Source organism: Apus apus, chromosome 5 (assembly GCF_020740795.1).
Source record: "Apus apus isolate bApuApu2 chromosome 5, bApuApu2.pri.cur, whole genome shotgun sequence".
In the NCBI taxonomy this organism is placed as follows: domain Eukaryota; kingdom Metazoa; phylum Chordata; class Aves; order Apodiformes; family Apodidae; genus Apus; species Apus apus.
In genome coordinates this window covers 33,327,586-33,342,494 of record NC_067286.1, presented here as the reverse complement: position 1 = coordinate 33,342,494, position 14,909 = coordinate 33,327,586, and the positions used below count along the sequence as shown (strand labels likewise).

General features: G+C 37.3%; 1 protein-coding gene across 2 annotated transcripts in view; it reads left to right on the top strand.

Moving 5' to 3' along the window:
• The window catches only part of LOC127385055 (neuroendocrine protein 7B2), a 44,683-nt gene extending 31,274 nt beyond the window's left edge, over window positions 1-13,409 (top strand). For both annotated transcript variants that reach the window (XM_051620296.1, XM_051620295.1), the window contains exons 4-6: window positions 2,761-2,873; window positions 8,289-8,342; window positions 11,967-13,409. In XM_051620296.1, the coding sequence (XP_051476256.1) occupies window positions 2,761-2,873; window positions 8,289-8,342; window positions 11,967-12,062 (263 nt within the window). In that variant the 3' untranslated portion in view covers window positions 12,063-13,409. The remainder of the gene's footprint in view (window positions 1-2,760; window positions 2,874-8,288; window positions 8,343-11,966) is intronic.
• Window positions 13,410-14,909: the final 1,500 nt, after the last annotated feature.

Genomic DNA, 14,909 nt, shown 5'->3' with positions numbered 1-14,909 from the left:
TGCTAGAGAAGGTGAAGTGGAAGAAATCAGCTTGACCTCAGAGTGGAAGATGGTGAGATTTATGATAGCATCTTGTTCCTGAGGGAGTTCATTTTTAGGTTGACCTCTGAAAAAGTTATCATTCTGTACAGATGAGATTTACCCTTATTTTAGAGACTTTCATTGTGCCAAGAAGAATGAAACTGTCTGCCCTGATCTCCAACCCAGACCATGAGTCAATATTTAAGATACATTGGCTTCAATCCACATGGCTTTATAGCTCACTGAGGGTGCATCCATGCCAAGAACTGGAGAACTGCATGGACATACCCTAGCTCATTGCACGCAGGCTCCCTCAGGCAGAGAAGCAGGGCAGCCAGGGTGTGCCGGAGCCGGATGGTACCTGCACACCTGGTACCTCCCCCAGTTTGTGGCTGAGGACCTCTAAAGCAGTACTGCGTGTGCTTGATAAAGACATACTCTGAGAGAAGTGATCTTTTTCCTGTTGTTGGAGCCAAGGAGTGATCTCCAGTACTGAAAGTAGTAGTAAAACACCCTTTGGCTACCTTAGGAGATGGAAGTAGGTATAAGCACTCTGTTTCTCTCTTTCTTTTTTTTTTTTTTTTTTTTTTCTGAGCTAAGAGATTATTCCAAATATTTTCTGTTTATTCTTTTTTATGTTATTTAGATAATGCAGAACAGTTGTCTGTATTCTTACTACAAATGTTCCAACTAGCTTAGAATTTATAAAAAAATAAATATTTGTCATGCAAAGTTTTGCAAAGTGTTTTTACATTTCATTAAAAAATATTACAAAATTTCAAGTAGTCCTCCCTTACTGTTTTCTGTTACAGCCTATTTGGTCCTGATGACTGTATCTCTTCTGAAATAATATCTAATCTTCCATTTTGTTCAATATAGATGTTGCCTGACAGGTTGCAAATAATAGATTTAGGTTTTCTCTCTCTCTCAGACTTTCTCTCTCTCTCAGAAAGTCTCTCAGACTTCCTACCTTCTGTGCTTGCCCACTAGACTTCTGTTAGTGATTAGATAAATAAAATAAAAAAACTGGCATCCAGAGAAATGCCTTTCAAAATCCCTTCAATTTTTCTTTCTCAGGTGAAATACAAGTTGTTAGCTAAGCTAATGCAGTCAGATGGGAACATGGGGAATTCTTAGGGAAGTACTGCCTACTCAGATAAACGGCTCTGTCATAGGTATGCTGTGAGTGAAGATAGTATCTACTAGGATTAGAGTAAAATGTTTTTCAGAGCCGTAAATGGAAATTCAAGTGGTGACTGTTAAAACTGTATTATGCATACAAATTATCAGAGGCTCTTCCTCAATCAGGTCTGTGGATTTGCTTAATGGAAGACAATTTTTCTAGTCACTGTCTACATATGTACATTCCACAGCAGGAATACATAAACCTGGAGCACTTGAACTTGAAGACTTTTGGATTAGGAGTCACAGAGGGCACACTTAGTCCGGCTGCCCTTTGTGTTTTCTCCCAAAAAACACAGACATTCTGTGAAAGTCTACCACATTTCTGTTGTCACCTGCTTCTCTTTCGAGATGACCCTGTTCCTGCTGAGACCAAAATAGTTCTTAAGAGCTTGTAGCTAACTTTAATGGTTTCTGAGTTACTTAGCTAGTATGCCCTGTTTCCTATTGGTAACTTTGTTTATTCCCTATTCTGAAGAGGAAAGAGAGAAAGTAGGATCTGTCTGTCTTAGAACAGCCTCCTCAGGTAATTGAATCAACTCATTTTTAAGTCAAGTCTTCACTGTTTTCCACATCTAAGGGAAAAAGCTAGTCCAGCTGCAAATCTTTTTATATGATGATCACACAGGGACAGAAGAGAAAGTCTGCAGGTGTGTCCTCTGGAGTGCCTGTGTTCTGGCAGATGTGGCTGCTTGGATGCGCAGCAGCATGCCCCGGGTGGTAGGATCTCCTTGGGTATGTCTGGGAGGAACTTGGACTGCAAGCTCCCCATGCTGACAAAGCAGAGGGAGCTCTAGGAGCAGCCTGTATCCAAAGGGCTACTCTGGACTCAAGTTGCTGAATCTTTGTTTGATCTAAATATGACTTATTAAAGTAAAAAGTCCATAAGCTGATTTTAAAAAGGGTGTTATCCTTGATGTGCCATTGTCTGCAAAATCGTCTGTGATTAGAGGAAGCTTATGGACACTTCAGTTTAATTACCAATCTGCAGAAATGTCTTCAGCATAAAACTTCTGTCACAGTGTGTTTAACTTACTACGCATAAATGTTTTTTTCAGCCATTTTGAACAAAGTAGCAAATGAGAAATGGAGTTCCATAAAGAACTACTCAGTGCAGGAAATTCTGTCTGCTTACAGCATCATTTTACCATGAGCTTCAAAAGAATTGCCTATGCAATTTCTACAGCTTCATGTGGGCATTAAAAAATGAAAAGAGGATCCCTTCTGAATCAGAATAACATGTGGTTCTATGTAGTATTAAGCTAAATCACTAACTTAAAAGAAAAACAAAAAGGAGGAGGAGAACATGGGAAAAAATGGTTTTGTTTCATTCAATTGTGTTTTGTTTATTTTTTTTAATTTAAATATATCCTGAAAAACTATTTTCAAAACAACAACAACAACAACAAAAAACCCGATTCATCCAGTTCTTTAAATGTTGGGTTTTGGGTTTTTTTAGTTGCATAATTGCAGTTAAGTAGTTTACGGATAAATGTGGCACATATTGTATGTTTCAGATCTGCTAAGCTCTAAGTGCTTTCTAACATACATTTGCAGTTGATGATGGATGTCTAGAAAACACCCCAGACACGGCAGAGTTCAGCAGGGAATACCAGCTGCACCAACACCTTTTTGATCCAGAGCATGACTATCCCAACATGGGCAAGTGGGTGAGTACATGCTGCTTGCTTGTATTTGTTGCATGTGAAACTGGATGCTGTCAGCTGCATGGATTACTATGAAACCACAAGGAGAATATTGTGCTTGTTGCTGGAAAAATTATCACCCTAAGGGAAACTTTGATGAACTTGCCCTTAAAAATATGGAAATAATAACTGCCATTGATGAAAATTCCATTAAAAGGTAGAAATCCTTGTCTTGTTGCCTGTCTCAAGGCATGACAACTATATTTGTGCTTGATAAAAGCAACAAACCACATTCCAAACTATAGTGAACATGTAACCAAAATTAGTGCAGATTTTAGCACAAGATTTCAAAACATAACAAAGGCTTAATTTGAAAGATTTCCCAGGTTCAGTGACTATTCATTGTTCAGCTACTTAGATGCTAAAAAAACCAAACCCAAACAAATGGAGGAAGCAGTGTCTAAACTCTTGTTCAAGGATTTTGAAGGACTTGATGCTGCTTCTTCCTCTAATCAAGTTGTGCATTATATTATGTTGAAAACCTATTTTACACATTCCATAGAATAAATACAGAGAGCTACGCTAAGGGCAAAAATCTTGCTCTGAGCATACAAGAACTTTAATAACTCCAGCTAGACTATTTCCGCAGGCTAGAGGCTCCAAAGGGAGCTCTGCCACTTAATCTTAGATTACATCAGTTAAATGTCCTATCCCAAATCCATCTTCAGGCGCCAGGAAAACAATAACAATGATCATAATTTATGCTTCTAGAGCAAATAATGAAATCTCATTTTACATTGTTATAACACTTTACTTAAGATTGCCCTAAACCAGTGCTCTGTAAGCATATATCGATAAATGGACATGTTTGGCAGCCTCTTCTCCTGCTGTAATTGTGAGACAATGATTCATCATTCATAATCAAACCAGTGTAAGATTTATAGTCTTAATTACTTATGTGAGTGCTAAATTTCTAGAGAGAATCATGCCAAAAATCCAAATTTTGGAAACTCTTGTTACATTCTAAGTAATTACCATCAAAGGTTTTCATTTTAAAAACACCAGATGGTGAGCTTTCATATTTATGCCAGATAATGCTGTTAGTTTTCTTATTATTCATAAGTAATTTACTTATATAAGGACTATAAAAGCACTTCTGTAAATCTTTGGCCTATAGCAATATTTCAGAATCAAGCCTACATACTGCGTTGTCATCAGCAACATATATACTTAACAAATGGTAAGTAATCATTAGTGAATACTGGCCTTTTAAAATTTCTCCATCCATCACTACTAATTCAGGGGAAAAAACTGCTCACGCATGGATTAAAACAGACTGTTAGGTACTAAACAGTAATCATATCTAGCTGCAGTGTGGCCAACTCCAGATCTTTCTAATTAGAGAAGAAACAGCTGGTAATGTGCATGAGCAAATGTTCTGCTGAGATCCAGGAGAACTGCCCCGATTGCCTTCTCATTGTATATTGCTACACATTAAAAAGATAAATACAACGGTATCTGGTTTTATGGCTGGTTTTGTTATTTTTATCCCTCTGGAAAAACAAGAGCAGAAAAGCACTCTAAAAATTAGCTGTTTGAGACCATGTAAAGTAGAGGTAAAGTAGATCAGATCTTTTAGGTCACTTACTGTCATCTGCCAGCCAACTGTGAGCTGCCCAGTGGGTAACCGTGTGTGTCCTCACCCTTCCACTGCCCCCAGCCACCAAAGTCCCCTCTGTACACCAGCAGTCAAGTCCTCCTCCTCCAGTGGAAGAGCCTAGGACCAAACATCCAGGGGGCTGTGTGTGTACAGACTGCATTGCCACGAACTCCTGCGTGCTGTCAAGGCTCTAGGCTGTCACCACCGTCTGAAGTCCTTGGAGCCAGTGTGTCTCCTGGACCCAGGCAAGCTGGCGTGTGCTCACAGCTCTCGGAGGAGCTTCTCCTCTGCCTTTTCCTGCCACAGCATGGTCGAGGCGGTGTTACAGTTCCCACTGACTTGTCCTTTCAAGGAGCCAGCCTGCATTCCTTAACGTAACCACAGTAAAAACCAAATTACATTAGCAGGTCAGGGAAAAAAAAGAAAAGACCCGCTTGTTCATGAATAATGGGAAAGAAACAGGTTGGTTGATTGGTTGGTTTTGGAGACAGAATCTCATGCTTGCAAAGCTGTGGGATCTCTGCAGTAACCTCTCAATAGTTGACACATTTTACAGAGGTAAAGCAAGCCTAGAAGCTGTCTCATACAGCAAACTGTATTATTCCACTTAGCTGCTAAATATTATATGTAAATACTGCTAATACATATGAAGATACAAATATATAGATAATGATAAATGTATCCTGGGTTAGGAGAGGGAAGAGGAGGAATTTTCCTGTTTTTGGGACAACTTTCCATATGTCAATATGCTGTTGAAAGTCTCAGGAAGAGCCTCTGTTTACAGGGCTAGATACACAGCTTATACTCTCTTCCCCAACCCCGAAAACTTTTTTTCTCCTCATATGTGGAGATCACAGAGGGGACAGTGGTAATAGTAAGATGAGGGACTTTTGGAGGTTTCTACCCTAGTGTGCAACTATAGGTTATAAGATTTCTGGAGGTTTTTTTCCCCCTCAGTTCAGACTTTTCCTTGCAGGAGTCAGGTGCTTCCATTTCAGTCTGCCTTTTCTGCATCTTGCAACTTGACTCTTTAGATGCTTTGAAGAAGCATTGTTGGCATCCAGAAAGACTTGCGTGATGATAGTTTACAATATACAATTTACAATACAAATCTAAAAACCACTTATATGTAAGCTGTTATTTATTGAAACCCAGAGTGTTAACCACTACCACGTGTAGGGGTTAAAAAGAGGAGGGCAGTTCAGCTGTGGTTTCTGACACCAGTGTTGGTATAAATACAAAATTAAAAGCAACTATGTTTTTCAGCAAATACTTCTTTTTACTGAAACAGTGGAGAACACTTCACTCTAAGGGTAGAAATAATGCTGATTTTGTGTATCAGGTGCAGTGGAGGTATCCAAGTCAGTACAAAGAAAGGTAAATGAGAAGAAGGGATACAAATATTTGATGAAGTTGAACTCTTTGTTAAAGAAGTTACCATCTCTGGCTTTCTAATTTTAACAGAAACCTGAAACTAGTCACTCAGATTTTATTTTATTCCAAGTCTAGTTTTAGAGAGTAACATTAAGTGCATCAACTGACATTAAACATCTGGATGGCAATGGTGATTATTAGGATGGGTTATTATGGTTCTGGTCCCCCTCTGCAATTTCAGATAGCATAGGTTGTTTAATTCAGAGTAGTATGCTTGGTGTAATAGAGATTGCCATGCTTGATATTCCTGATAAGGCTGTAAATTGGGAAAAAAAAAATCCCTTCTGAAAGGCTAATGCAGTTTTCCTTTTCATTTTTGCTTAATAATTGTGCACGCCCAGATTACAGAGCTGCTGATTATTAATGACTTAAAGAAGTTTCAGTGACATCTGAAAGATCTAAGGGTAAATCTCTCTGACAGTAGTTCAGCATTTTAACACTTGAGTTTTTCCCACCCAAATTCCAACCCTAGCTGTGAGGGTGCAAAGGAAGCTCTAGGAGTGATGGGAAAATAGCAATTCACATGCAGCCCATCTCCACATGAGGTATATCTTTAACTGGAGAAACTCTGCACCTTCATTCTTAGCAACTCCTAGGTGAGGGATGAGAATGGTGAGCACTTCATGGGCAAATCTTGGTGGCTGATGAGCTCAGTCTCTTACGCAGTCAAACAAGTTTTCAGGATTGCTGTTGCCGTACAAGCAAACTCTTAGCTCATGCTCCATAACGTCATTTGCTTTGCAATCCACATAATGCTTAAGAAGTAGTTACAGTCTTAAGACATTCCCAGACTAAACAAAATATGATCTTCTTGAGCAGAAACAATTCTACTGTATGGAATTTTCCTGAGCAACAGAAATGTTAGCTCCTGTAGTCATTTTTTTTTTTTTATTTTTTATTTCAGGAACACTATTTTTTCTTTCATTAAAAGTGTAAGATCAAATAGTTTACAAAGAGAGGCTTTGGTAGTGCTTCATTTCCTAAAGACAATAATTTATGCATCTGTGGGTTTCTTTAAAATGTTAAATTTAAGTTTTCCCAAAGTGAGTTTGCATAAATGACTAGCCAAGAATGTCTCCTTTGGCCAGCTTCATTTCTGTTCCCTTTTGGCACAGCTCAGACTAAATAACTGAGGTTGGGCAAGAGATAGGCCTTATGAATTTGGGGTTTAATGAACATGAGAAGTACAAAACAGACAATTTTGGCAGATTTCACTGTAACACTTGAAAATGTTTGTTTTTTCTCATATCAAAGCTGGAGAGAGGGTAGAAGTGTTTGGTGAATTTGTCTCGCACTAGAATTACACTTTCTATTTATATAATCAATGTTAGGTCAGTTGTTTATAGTAGAATTAATGGCCTTGTTTATACAGTGTTCTGCTTTTATACATGTAATTCTTCTTTCCTTCCATTTTCAGGTTAGGATTTGGTTTTGTTTTTCTTCATAATACACAATTGAAACAAAATGTGTTGAGCATGTGTGTGTTATTCCAGACTTTATTAGAATTCACTACTTGTATGAAATACAACAATATGTGGATGCACTTATGTAAACTATGGTCAGAGAGGGGGTTTTTGTGTTGTTTGGGTTTTTTTTGTTTTGGTTTGTTGGGGTTTTTTTTCTTTTCTTTCTTTTCTCATCATCATAACTTTCTCTTCTGCCAAGAGGTTTTTGGCAGTTTTTAAAAGTTTTGCCATTAAAAATGTTATAGACCAAATGGTTTTTAGAGACTTTATTGAGGGCACTACTTAAACAAAGGAAGAGTTGGCGTTGAACTCCTTTCAGCAGAACTTTGCACTGGGAAGTGTTGATATCTGGAAGGGAATAAGCAAAGACAACGAAACAGTAGGAATGATACTGACTGTCGTTTTTAAAAAAGGAATTAGAAAATCCCTTGTAAAGCAAATATTTTTTTATTCCTGTTCGTGTGTCACCTCAGACGTATAGGGAGATGTACTACAGGCAGGATTCCTGCTTCCTCTCCCTCCACTATTATCTTCATTTTTTTTTTCCTTTTTTTTTTTTAATTATATATGTATTTATACTACGCATCATATGATAGGGAACATCCAGTCTATACCATTATATTGGCATGCTCTTGAAGCCCTTATTGCCTAAACATGAACAAAAATACAGTGCAGCATAGTGGTAATTTACTGTCTTTTTAATTGTTGATAAGACTGTGACTGCTCCTGAAGAACTGCAAAACATTAGCAGTATTTATTTATGGCTTATCTTTCCCATAAAACTACATACCCCTCGAAACTTGCTAATATTTAACAGCAAAAGTAGTATTTTAAAATAAAAGTGTAATTAATTTGATGGCTGCATTTTTTCTCTTCCAGAGCAAGAATTTACTCTTTGAGAAGATTAATGGTGGTCAAAAAAGAAGAAAGCGGGTAACTATCAGAATACTCTATAGCCCCTCTATCATCTAGAGAGCTAATAAGAATTAAAATCATGCTGTTAAAATGAAAAGCTAGGCTAATGCATCTGCATTATACCTAAGATAATATGTAAAGGACAGGAATCTGTGTGATAAACTACTACAGCAGGCTTTAGGACTGTACATTGAGTACAAGTTGCATTTCTCTAAATAGCCTCTTGCTTTCAGGAGGTGCACTTCACTGCAGAGCGTTAATTTAAAAACTTTATACTATCCGATCCTCTTAAAATTATTTAAAAATCTTTAAAACAGAATTAAAAAGTTTTCTATTAAAAACATTGGTAAAATTAATTACTGCTATCCATGCATATTAATATATTTTTTTGGATAACTGACAGTAGAACTGGTTCTCCAGCTCATGTGATTTGATTAGCTTACATACTTAGATTTACCTCAGATAAAATGCTGTCTCTGTGTTCCACTTGCTTGAAAGGCAAAGATGAATGGGTTCTCATCTTTCTGCCACTGAAACAAGGAAGGCAATCCATGTTTCACAGAGAACCTCTGCAGAGTCCACCTCATTATCTTCTCTCTCTTCTTGGTAGCATCAGCCTTTCTTTTATCAAAAAATCACTTTCAGGCAGACATTAAGTCTTTAGCTTTGCTGCCGGTGTGTGTCTTCTACAAGAAAAAGTATAGCTCTCTGCCAGAAAGTAGCTTTTCAAAACATAACAGCACAGTTTATATTGTAAGTGAAGTAAATTTGGTTTAGAATAACTGAAGTGTAAGTGAATATTATTTATTTATTTATTTAACTCTCAAACCTGAAGTCTTTGCTAGAAGGGGAGAAGATGAGTTAATTTCTTACCGATTCACACATCACTGGTAATGAACACTGTTCAACCATAATGTTATGATCTATCATGAGCTTAGTATCTGCTTCCCACTTAGATTTGATTTTCAAGTTTGTTGGCTGAAAAGGAAAAAGAGCAGGCACCTGATTTTGACTCTAAAGTCAGTAGAATTTACTCTGGAAATAGTTGTGTGGAATAGTTATTAATAGCTAGAACACGTTAAAGTATGCTTAGTGCAATATATACGTGAGAAAAAAAAGAAAATAAATATGTTCTCTGTCTATATGCTGACTGATGTAGTTAAGTACAAAAGGAATAATGTCTGGAGAGACATGACAGCCACACAGCCAGGGGTAGCCTGGAATTTCGGAGGTGAAGCTTCAGTTTCTTGCTTGGCAGCAGATTTATTTTCTTAGTAGAAGCATGTCATTTAATGGTAAATCCACTATCATTGAAAGTATTTTATTGTTTTGAAAGTAATACTGTAGTGATCACTAATGCAGAATTTTCACTTTATCAGCCAAAGGGTAACCCGGAGCTGTCAGCAGCAGAGTATATTTTTCCAGAAGCCAAAAATCCCACTGGATTCCCCTCCTGCCTTCTGTGCTCTCTGTTGCTCCTTGATACCCTTCTGCACAGAGAGTTTAGGGAGGAAAGCTTCTGGCAACACATTGGTCTTTTGGGTCAGAATGTCCCGATTTTAGCTTAAAGCAAGTCTCATGTAACTGTGTATAGAGTAACTTTGTTGTCTCTATATGATGCTATAGTGACAGTCACACAGGCACTACTGGAGTCTACAAAACTACATATTCTATATGTCTGTGTATTTAATGTATTTTTAATGTATGTATATAAACACACATCCAAACATACATACACATCATCACTTTATATAGCAAAGGTATATATCTACCACTTGCTACTGTGTTGTTTTTTCAGAATTTGCAGAGCAGGACAAGGGAGCCTACAGCGACCTCTTATGCAACTAGTGATTCTCCCCTTTTAAAAAATGCCTATGCATGAGCATAGCCCACTATCTACTATCCTGAACATGATGGGAGTGCTTCTGTAATAACAGTCGTGTTGCCATGGGCTCAGACCTGTGCACAAAGGTACCTGGGAACCACATTACTCTGAATTCAGCACAGCTGTATAGAATTAAACATTTTTTAATCAAATCAGCAAAAAATTTTTGCATTTTGTGTTATCTTCTGTCATCTGAGAAGGATTCAAATTTATATATATTCTACTTTATTTCAGAAAGTAGCAAGCAAGTACAGTTCCAAAGAAAAGACCAACTAATCTTCCTAAGAATTTTCAAATAATTCCTAAAAGTTTATGCAATGGACGAATTTCACTAAATGAACATTAAACAGAACTTCTTTAAACAAATCATAAACATAAATAAATTGTTTACGTGTGTCTATTTTCAACCATTTAAAGCACTGAAATGGGGTTAGTTCAATTTTGAAAGATTTTGCCACACTCATTTCTGGTTTGTAATATTTCTATGTTTTCGCTTGCAGAAGGCAAAGCACTCAAAAAGCAACAGCAGAAAGCAAAAGGGCTTCTCTATGCTAGGATTAAGTGTTTATGATCGCATCTACAATTTCAAGACAGACAAACTTCAAATCTTTTCCAGAGATTTGACAAATACTTGGGATATTTGAAAATAAGTATTCCGTGTCTATTTTAAAAGCTTTGGGTTTTTGCATAGTTTTGAATTCCTACATTTTGGTGAAAGAAGCACAGAATTATCTCCAGAAAAGTAATTTCTATGATATAGCCAACCCAAAAAGAATCAAGAGGTACTGGAAAATTTGCATTCCTCCAAAGTTTGTCCTTAGGCAAACAATTTTTATTGGCATCAAAAACCAGCACGCTAGAATTTTTGTCTATATCTGTGGAGAAGAAAGCTTATGCTTGAATTTTGTTTACACTGATGCTGTAACAGGCCAGAAAATGGGTGTAAATAATATTTAAGTTAATTCTGAAGCTCCACTAGACTGCTTGATACTTTCAAATAAAGTAAATATAATTTTATTCTTTGGGTATAGATAAAATTCAAGCATAGGCTCTCTAAATCACTGTGATCTCTAAACAGTTTTCAGACATGATCTGTTCATCTTCAGTCTCATGTTGTGCTGCTTACATGGCACTAAGTGAAGTTAAACCCTCTCCAGGGATCTTCTTTCCAGCATTCCCTTGTTTTGGCAGTGGCAGGAGAGCCATTTCCTGTGCCAAAACCTTACTTGGCTCTGCTTCTGTGCCAGCAGTTTTTTATCTCAGCATCAAGGGAGGAAGTGAGGAGGGGTTTCCTGGAGAGGAGATGGTTGAAGAAGAGACAAAAATGGTGTCATGGTATCTCACTTGTCTCCCAGCATAAGGTCCCTCAGAGGCTATAGAGATTTGAACTAAAGCTTACCTGTACTTCTCTAACAAGTTCTGTCCTGCCTCAAGAATTAGGGAGCTGGATCTGCTGCTGCTTCTCTGCTGAGCCGAGGAAAGGAGGGGTGGAACAAAAAGACAGTATTTAATTCCAACTGCCGTACATTCTCCATAGTCCTCCTTTAATTGTATTTTTGTAGTGGATTGGATTAAATTCTTGCAGACAAAAATATTAGAAAACATTGATTGACTTTTAGATTTACTCCCTTGAGATTTACTTCTTGATCTGCAAGTATTTGACAAATAAGAAATATATACATGTATCCACATATCCTAGTTACCTTGTATATGTTTCCCTGTTTCTAATAAGTATAAATAATTTTAAACTTTTTCAGAGTGTGAACCCCTATTTGCAAGGGCAGCGACTGGATAATGTTGTAGCAAAGAAGTCGGTTCCACATTTTTCAGATGAAGACAAGGATCCTGAATAAGTACAATAAAAATGAATGATGAAAACTCATGCTATCCTTTGCTAGATCGTAATATTGCTTATATATAATCATCTATTAAAATCCTTGTGAATGGCAGCATGTTTATTATTTATATAATTGTAGATGAAAAACAGCTGTATTTATAACAGTATGTTCTCCTAGATAACAAAAATATGGTTCTGCTTTTTGTTAAGTTATGGTAAAAGGACATTTCTGTTGTTTTATTTTAGTCATGGAGCAAACTTTAAAAATGTTAGTCATTTTAATAGCTAACGTGAGGTAAATGGTCTTAATGAGCAGCTTGTAAATAGGAAGATGTAAAAAAAATGCCCAGTCTGATTCCAACATTTAATCTTAAATGTTACTGTGTTTGACACATGAAAATTATAGTTTTATGTTTTGTTCACAAATATTGTTACTTAGCAAAGATGAAGTATTTATTTTACAGAGGGAATTTTGGCTTTTGGTCTATTTTAATAAACATTTAAGCAATCTACAAGGTTTGCAAAGTGACATTTTCCAAAATATTTCAGAGGCTCATTTGTCTCAGTTATTGCTCCACAAATTAAAAAATTGAAGAATTGCTTTTTTGACTCTATCCACTGGAGTGTTTTTCTGCTAGTTTTAATTGTTCCTTGTCCACAACTTTCCTCAACGTTTGCACATCTTTCTTATCAATGGTACTGTTGTGTGGAAATTAATCTCTCCCGCTGGTCCTTTTCTTAGTACCAGCAGCATGGGTGCATTATAAAGTGCTTAAATTATGTGTCCCTGGGATATTATAAGTGAAGATGGAGACATTTGTCTGTGTTAATAAGGTTGTGTCAACATCCTCTGAATCTAAATCCAGGATATAAAGGTTATTAGAATTGATGATCTTCTGGAAAACATTGATACTCCAATAACATTGCTAGCTATCACTGCTCTTGAAGTTGCTCTGGGGAGCTTAAATTGCCTTTTTGCCCCTAGGAGACTGAAGAACTTTATATTCTAGAAAACTGAGCTCTCCCTTTTTGAAAGATGAGAATATAAAGTTACCTAGAATTTTGTTATTTTCACGGAGCCTCTGAAACATTTCAAGCAATGTGCATGGGGCATTAGAACTATGAAAAACAGCATTGGCTTACAGCTTTGAACTTCAAATCTATGGAAAAAAATTGTACTTTCTTTCTCCGTCCTACAGAAAGACACAGTAAAATAATGATGACCCCTTAGGAAAAAAAACAGATAAGAAGCTAGCAGAATCTAAAGGTCCAAGCTGCGTAAGATTATAATAAACAGCACAGCATTTGCTCTTCCTATCCCAGCACTCGGGCAATTGTAATAAATTATGTATGGAGAGAGTCATTCCCTTTGTGTCATTTGTGGGTAAACTGCAAAACTCTGTAACACTCTAGGCTGAATGATCACGTCTTTCATAATATTTCCTCTTTAAAATAATTCTGGAAGAGAAAACTAAATACTATGTAAGGCAGTGGGGTTTATACTCACACATGACATGAAATTGAGAAGTTTGTGTGAACCGCAGAGCTCCTTCCACTTCCAGTGCCTGGAACAGGATGGGAGCAACCCAGCTGTTCACAGGAGAGAGCTTGTATTCACTGTGTAGTAAGCTCACTCTGTCTGCACTCCTGCTTAGCTTTCAGACAGGTATTGAGAGTTGCAAAGCTTGTCTCCAAAACCAGAAAAAAACACATATATCGTGGCATGAATCTAAGATCAGAACCCACTAATGCCCTGTGGCCCCAGGTATGTGAAGTGGTGATTCCTCCCACCCAGCCCCACAGCCAGCTGCTGGTGCTGCCACAAGACTTCCAGCTGCTTGGAGGCTAGATCTCCATTCCTGAATAACTGATGTTTCTTCAGGTACTCAACTGTTTTACCAGTACTTTGAAGGTAATCTCAGCTCCATTCTGTCCTCATTAGCTCCAGGAAGATCCATTTTAATCACTAAAACAAAGCAACCGTGAAGGCAATTTATTTCATTTTTTAAGCGCTTAGTAAGGTCCAGCACATAATAAAAGGCAGTGTGTACAGCCAATGGGGGGCTTGAAAAGGGAGGGGCAAAGTGGTATTGTTTGCTTAGTAGTATCAGAAATCCCATGTCTGATTTCTTGCAGCCCTTTAGCTCATCACACGCCCTGCATGAGGATGTGATAATCTGGCACCCAAACTGAGCAGAACACAGATCCCTGGCTGCCTGTGACTCCAGTGGGACCTGAGAAGCTGCCCTTCTGTTTATGATAGACCTGCACAGAGCAGGTGAAGGAAAAAAATCACACAATTTATAGATGTTTTGTCTTTAAATGCAGGCCAAAACCCACCAAAAACCAACAACCCTTTACACTGCATAATACAATTGTGTCTTAGAGGAACTATCTGCTGGAAGAAATCAAACATGCAGCAGTGAGCAGTCATCTGATGAGTCCACCAGGAAGTTTGAGTGTTTCACCAGGAGGACTCAACAGCACTATTGCAAAATTGTAATAAAATACAGCAATTACACCATGATAATGAGATTAATTATTCTAATGTCAGTTTCATAGGAAAGCTGCCTTTCTGTACTGTTACTGGTAGTCCCATAGTAATTAAAAAAAAAAAAAAAAAAAAAAAAAGGAAAAAAGTTGTCCCTCCTACAGGTCCAACAACAGTCCAAAAATGTATATGTAGTTTTTTTATAAAGAATCATCACAGTGCTGATCTTTGGAATCAATGAACAAAGATACCCACTATCCCCGTCACTAAAAAGCTTCCTCCACCAAACAATATTTACAAGAATGTAAATAGCTGCTCAGATCTTACAGGTGTAGTCACTCTTTTATATTTATGATGCATGTGAATTAAGGA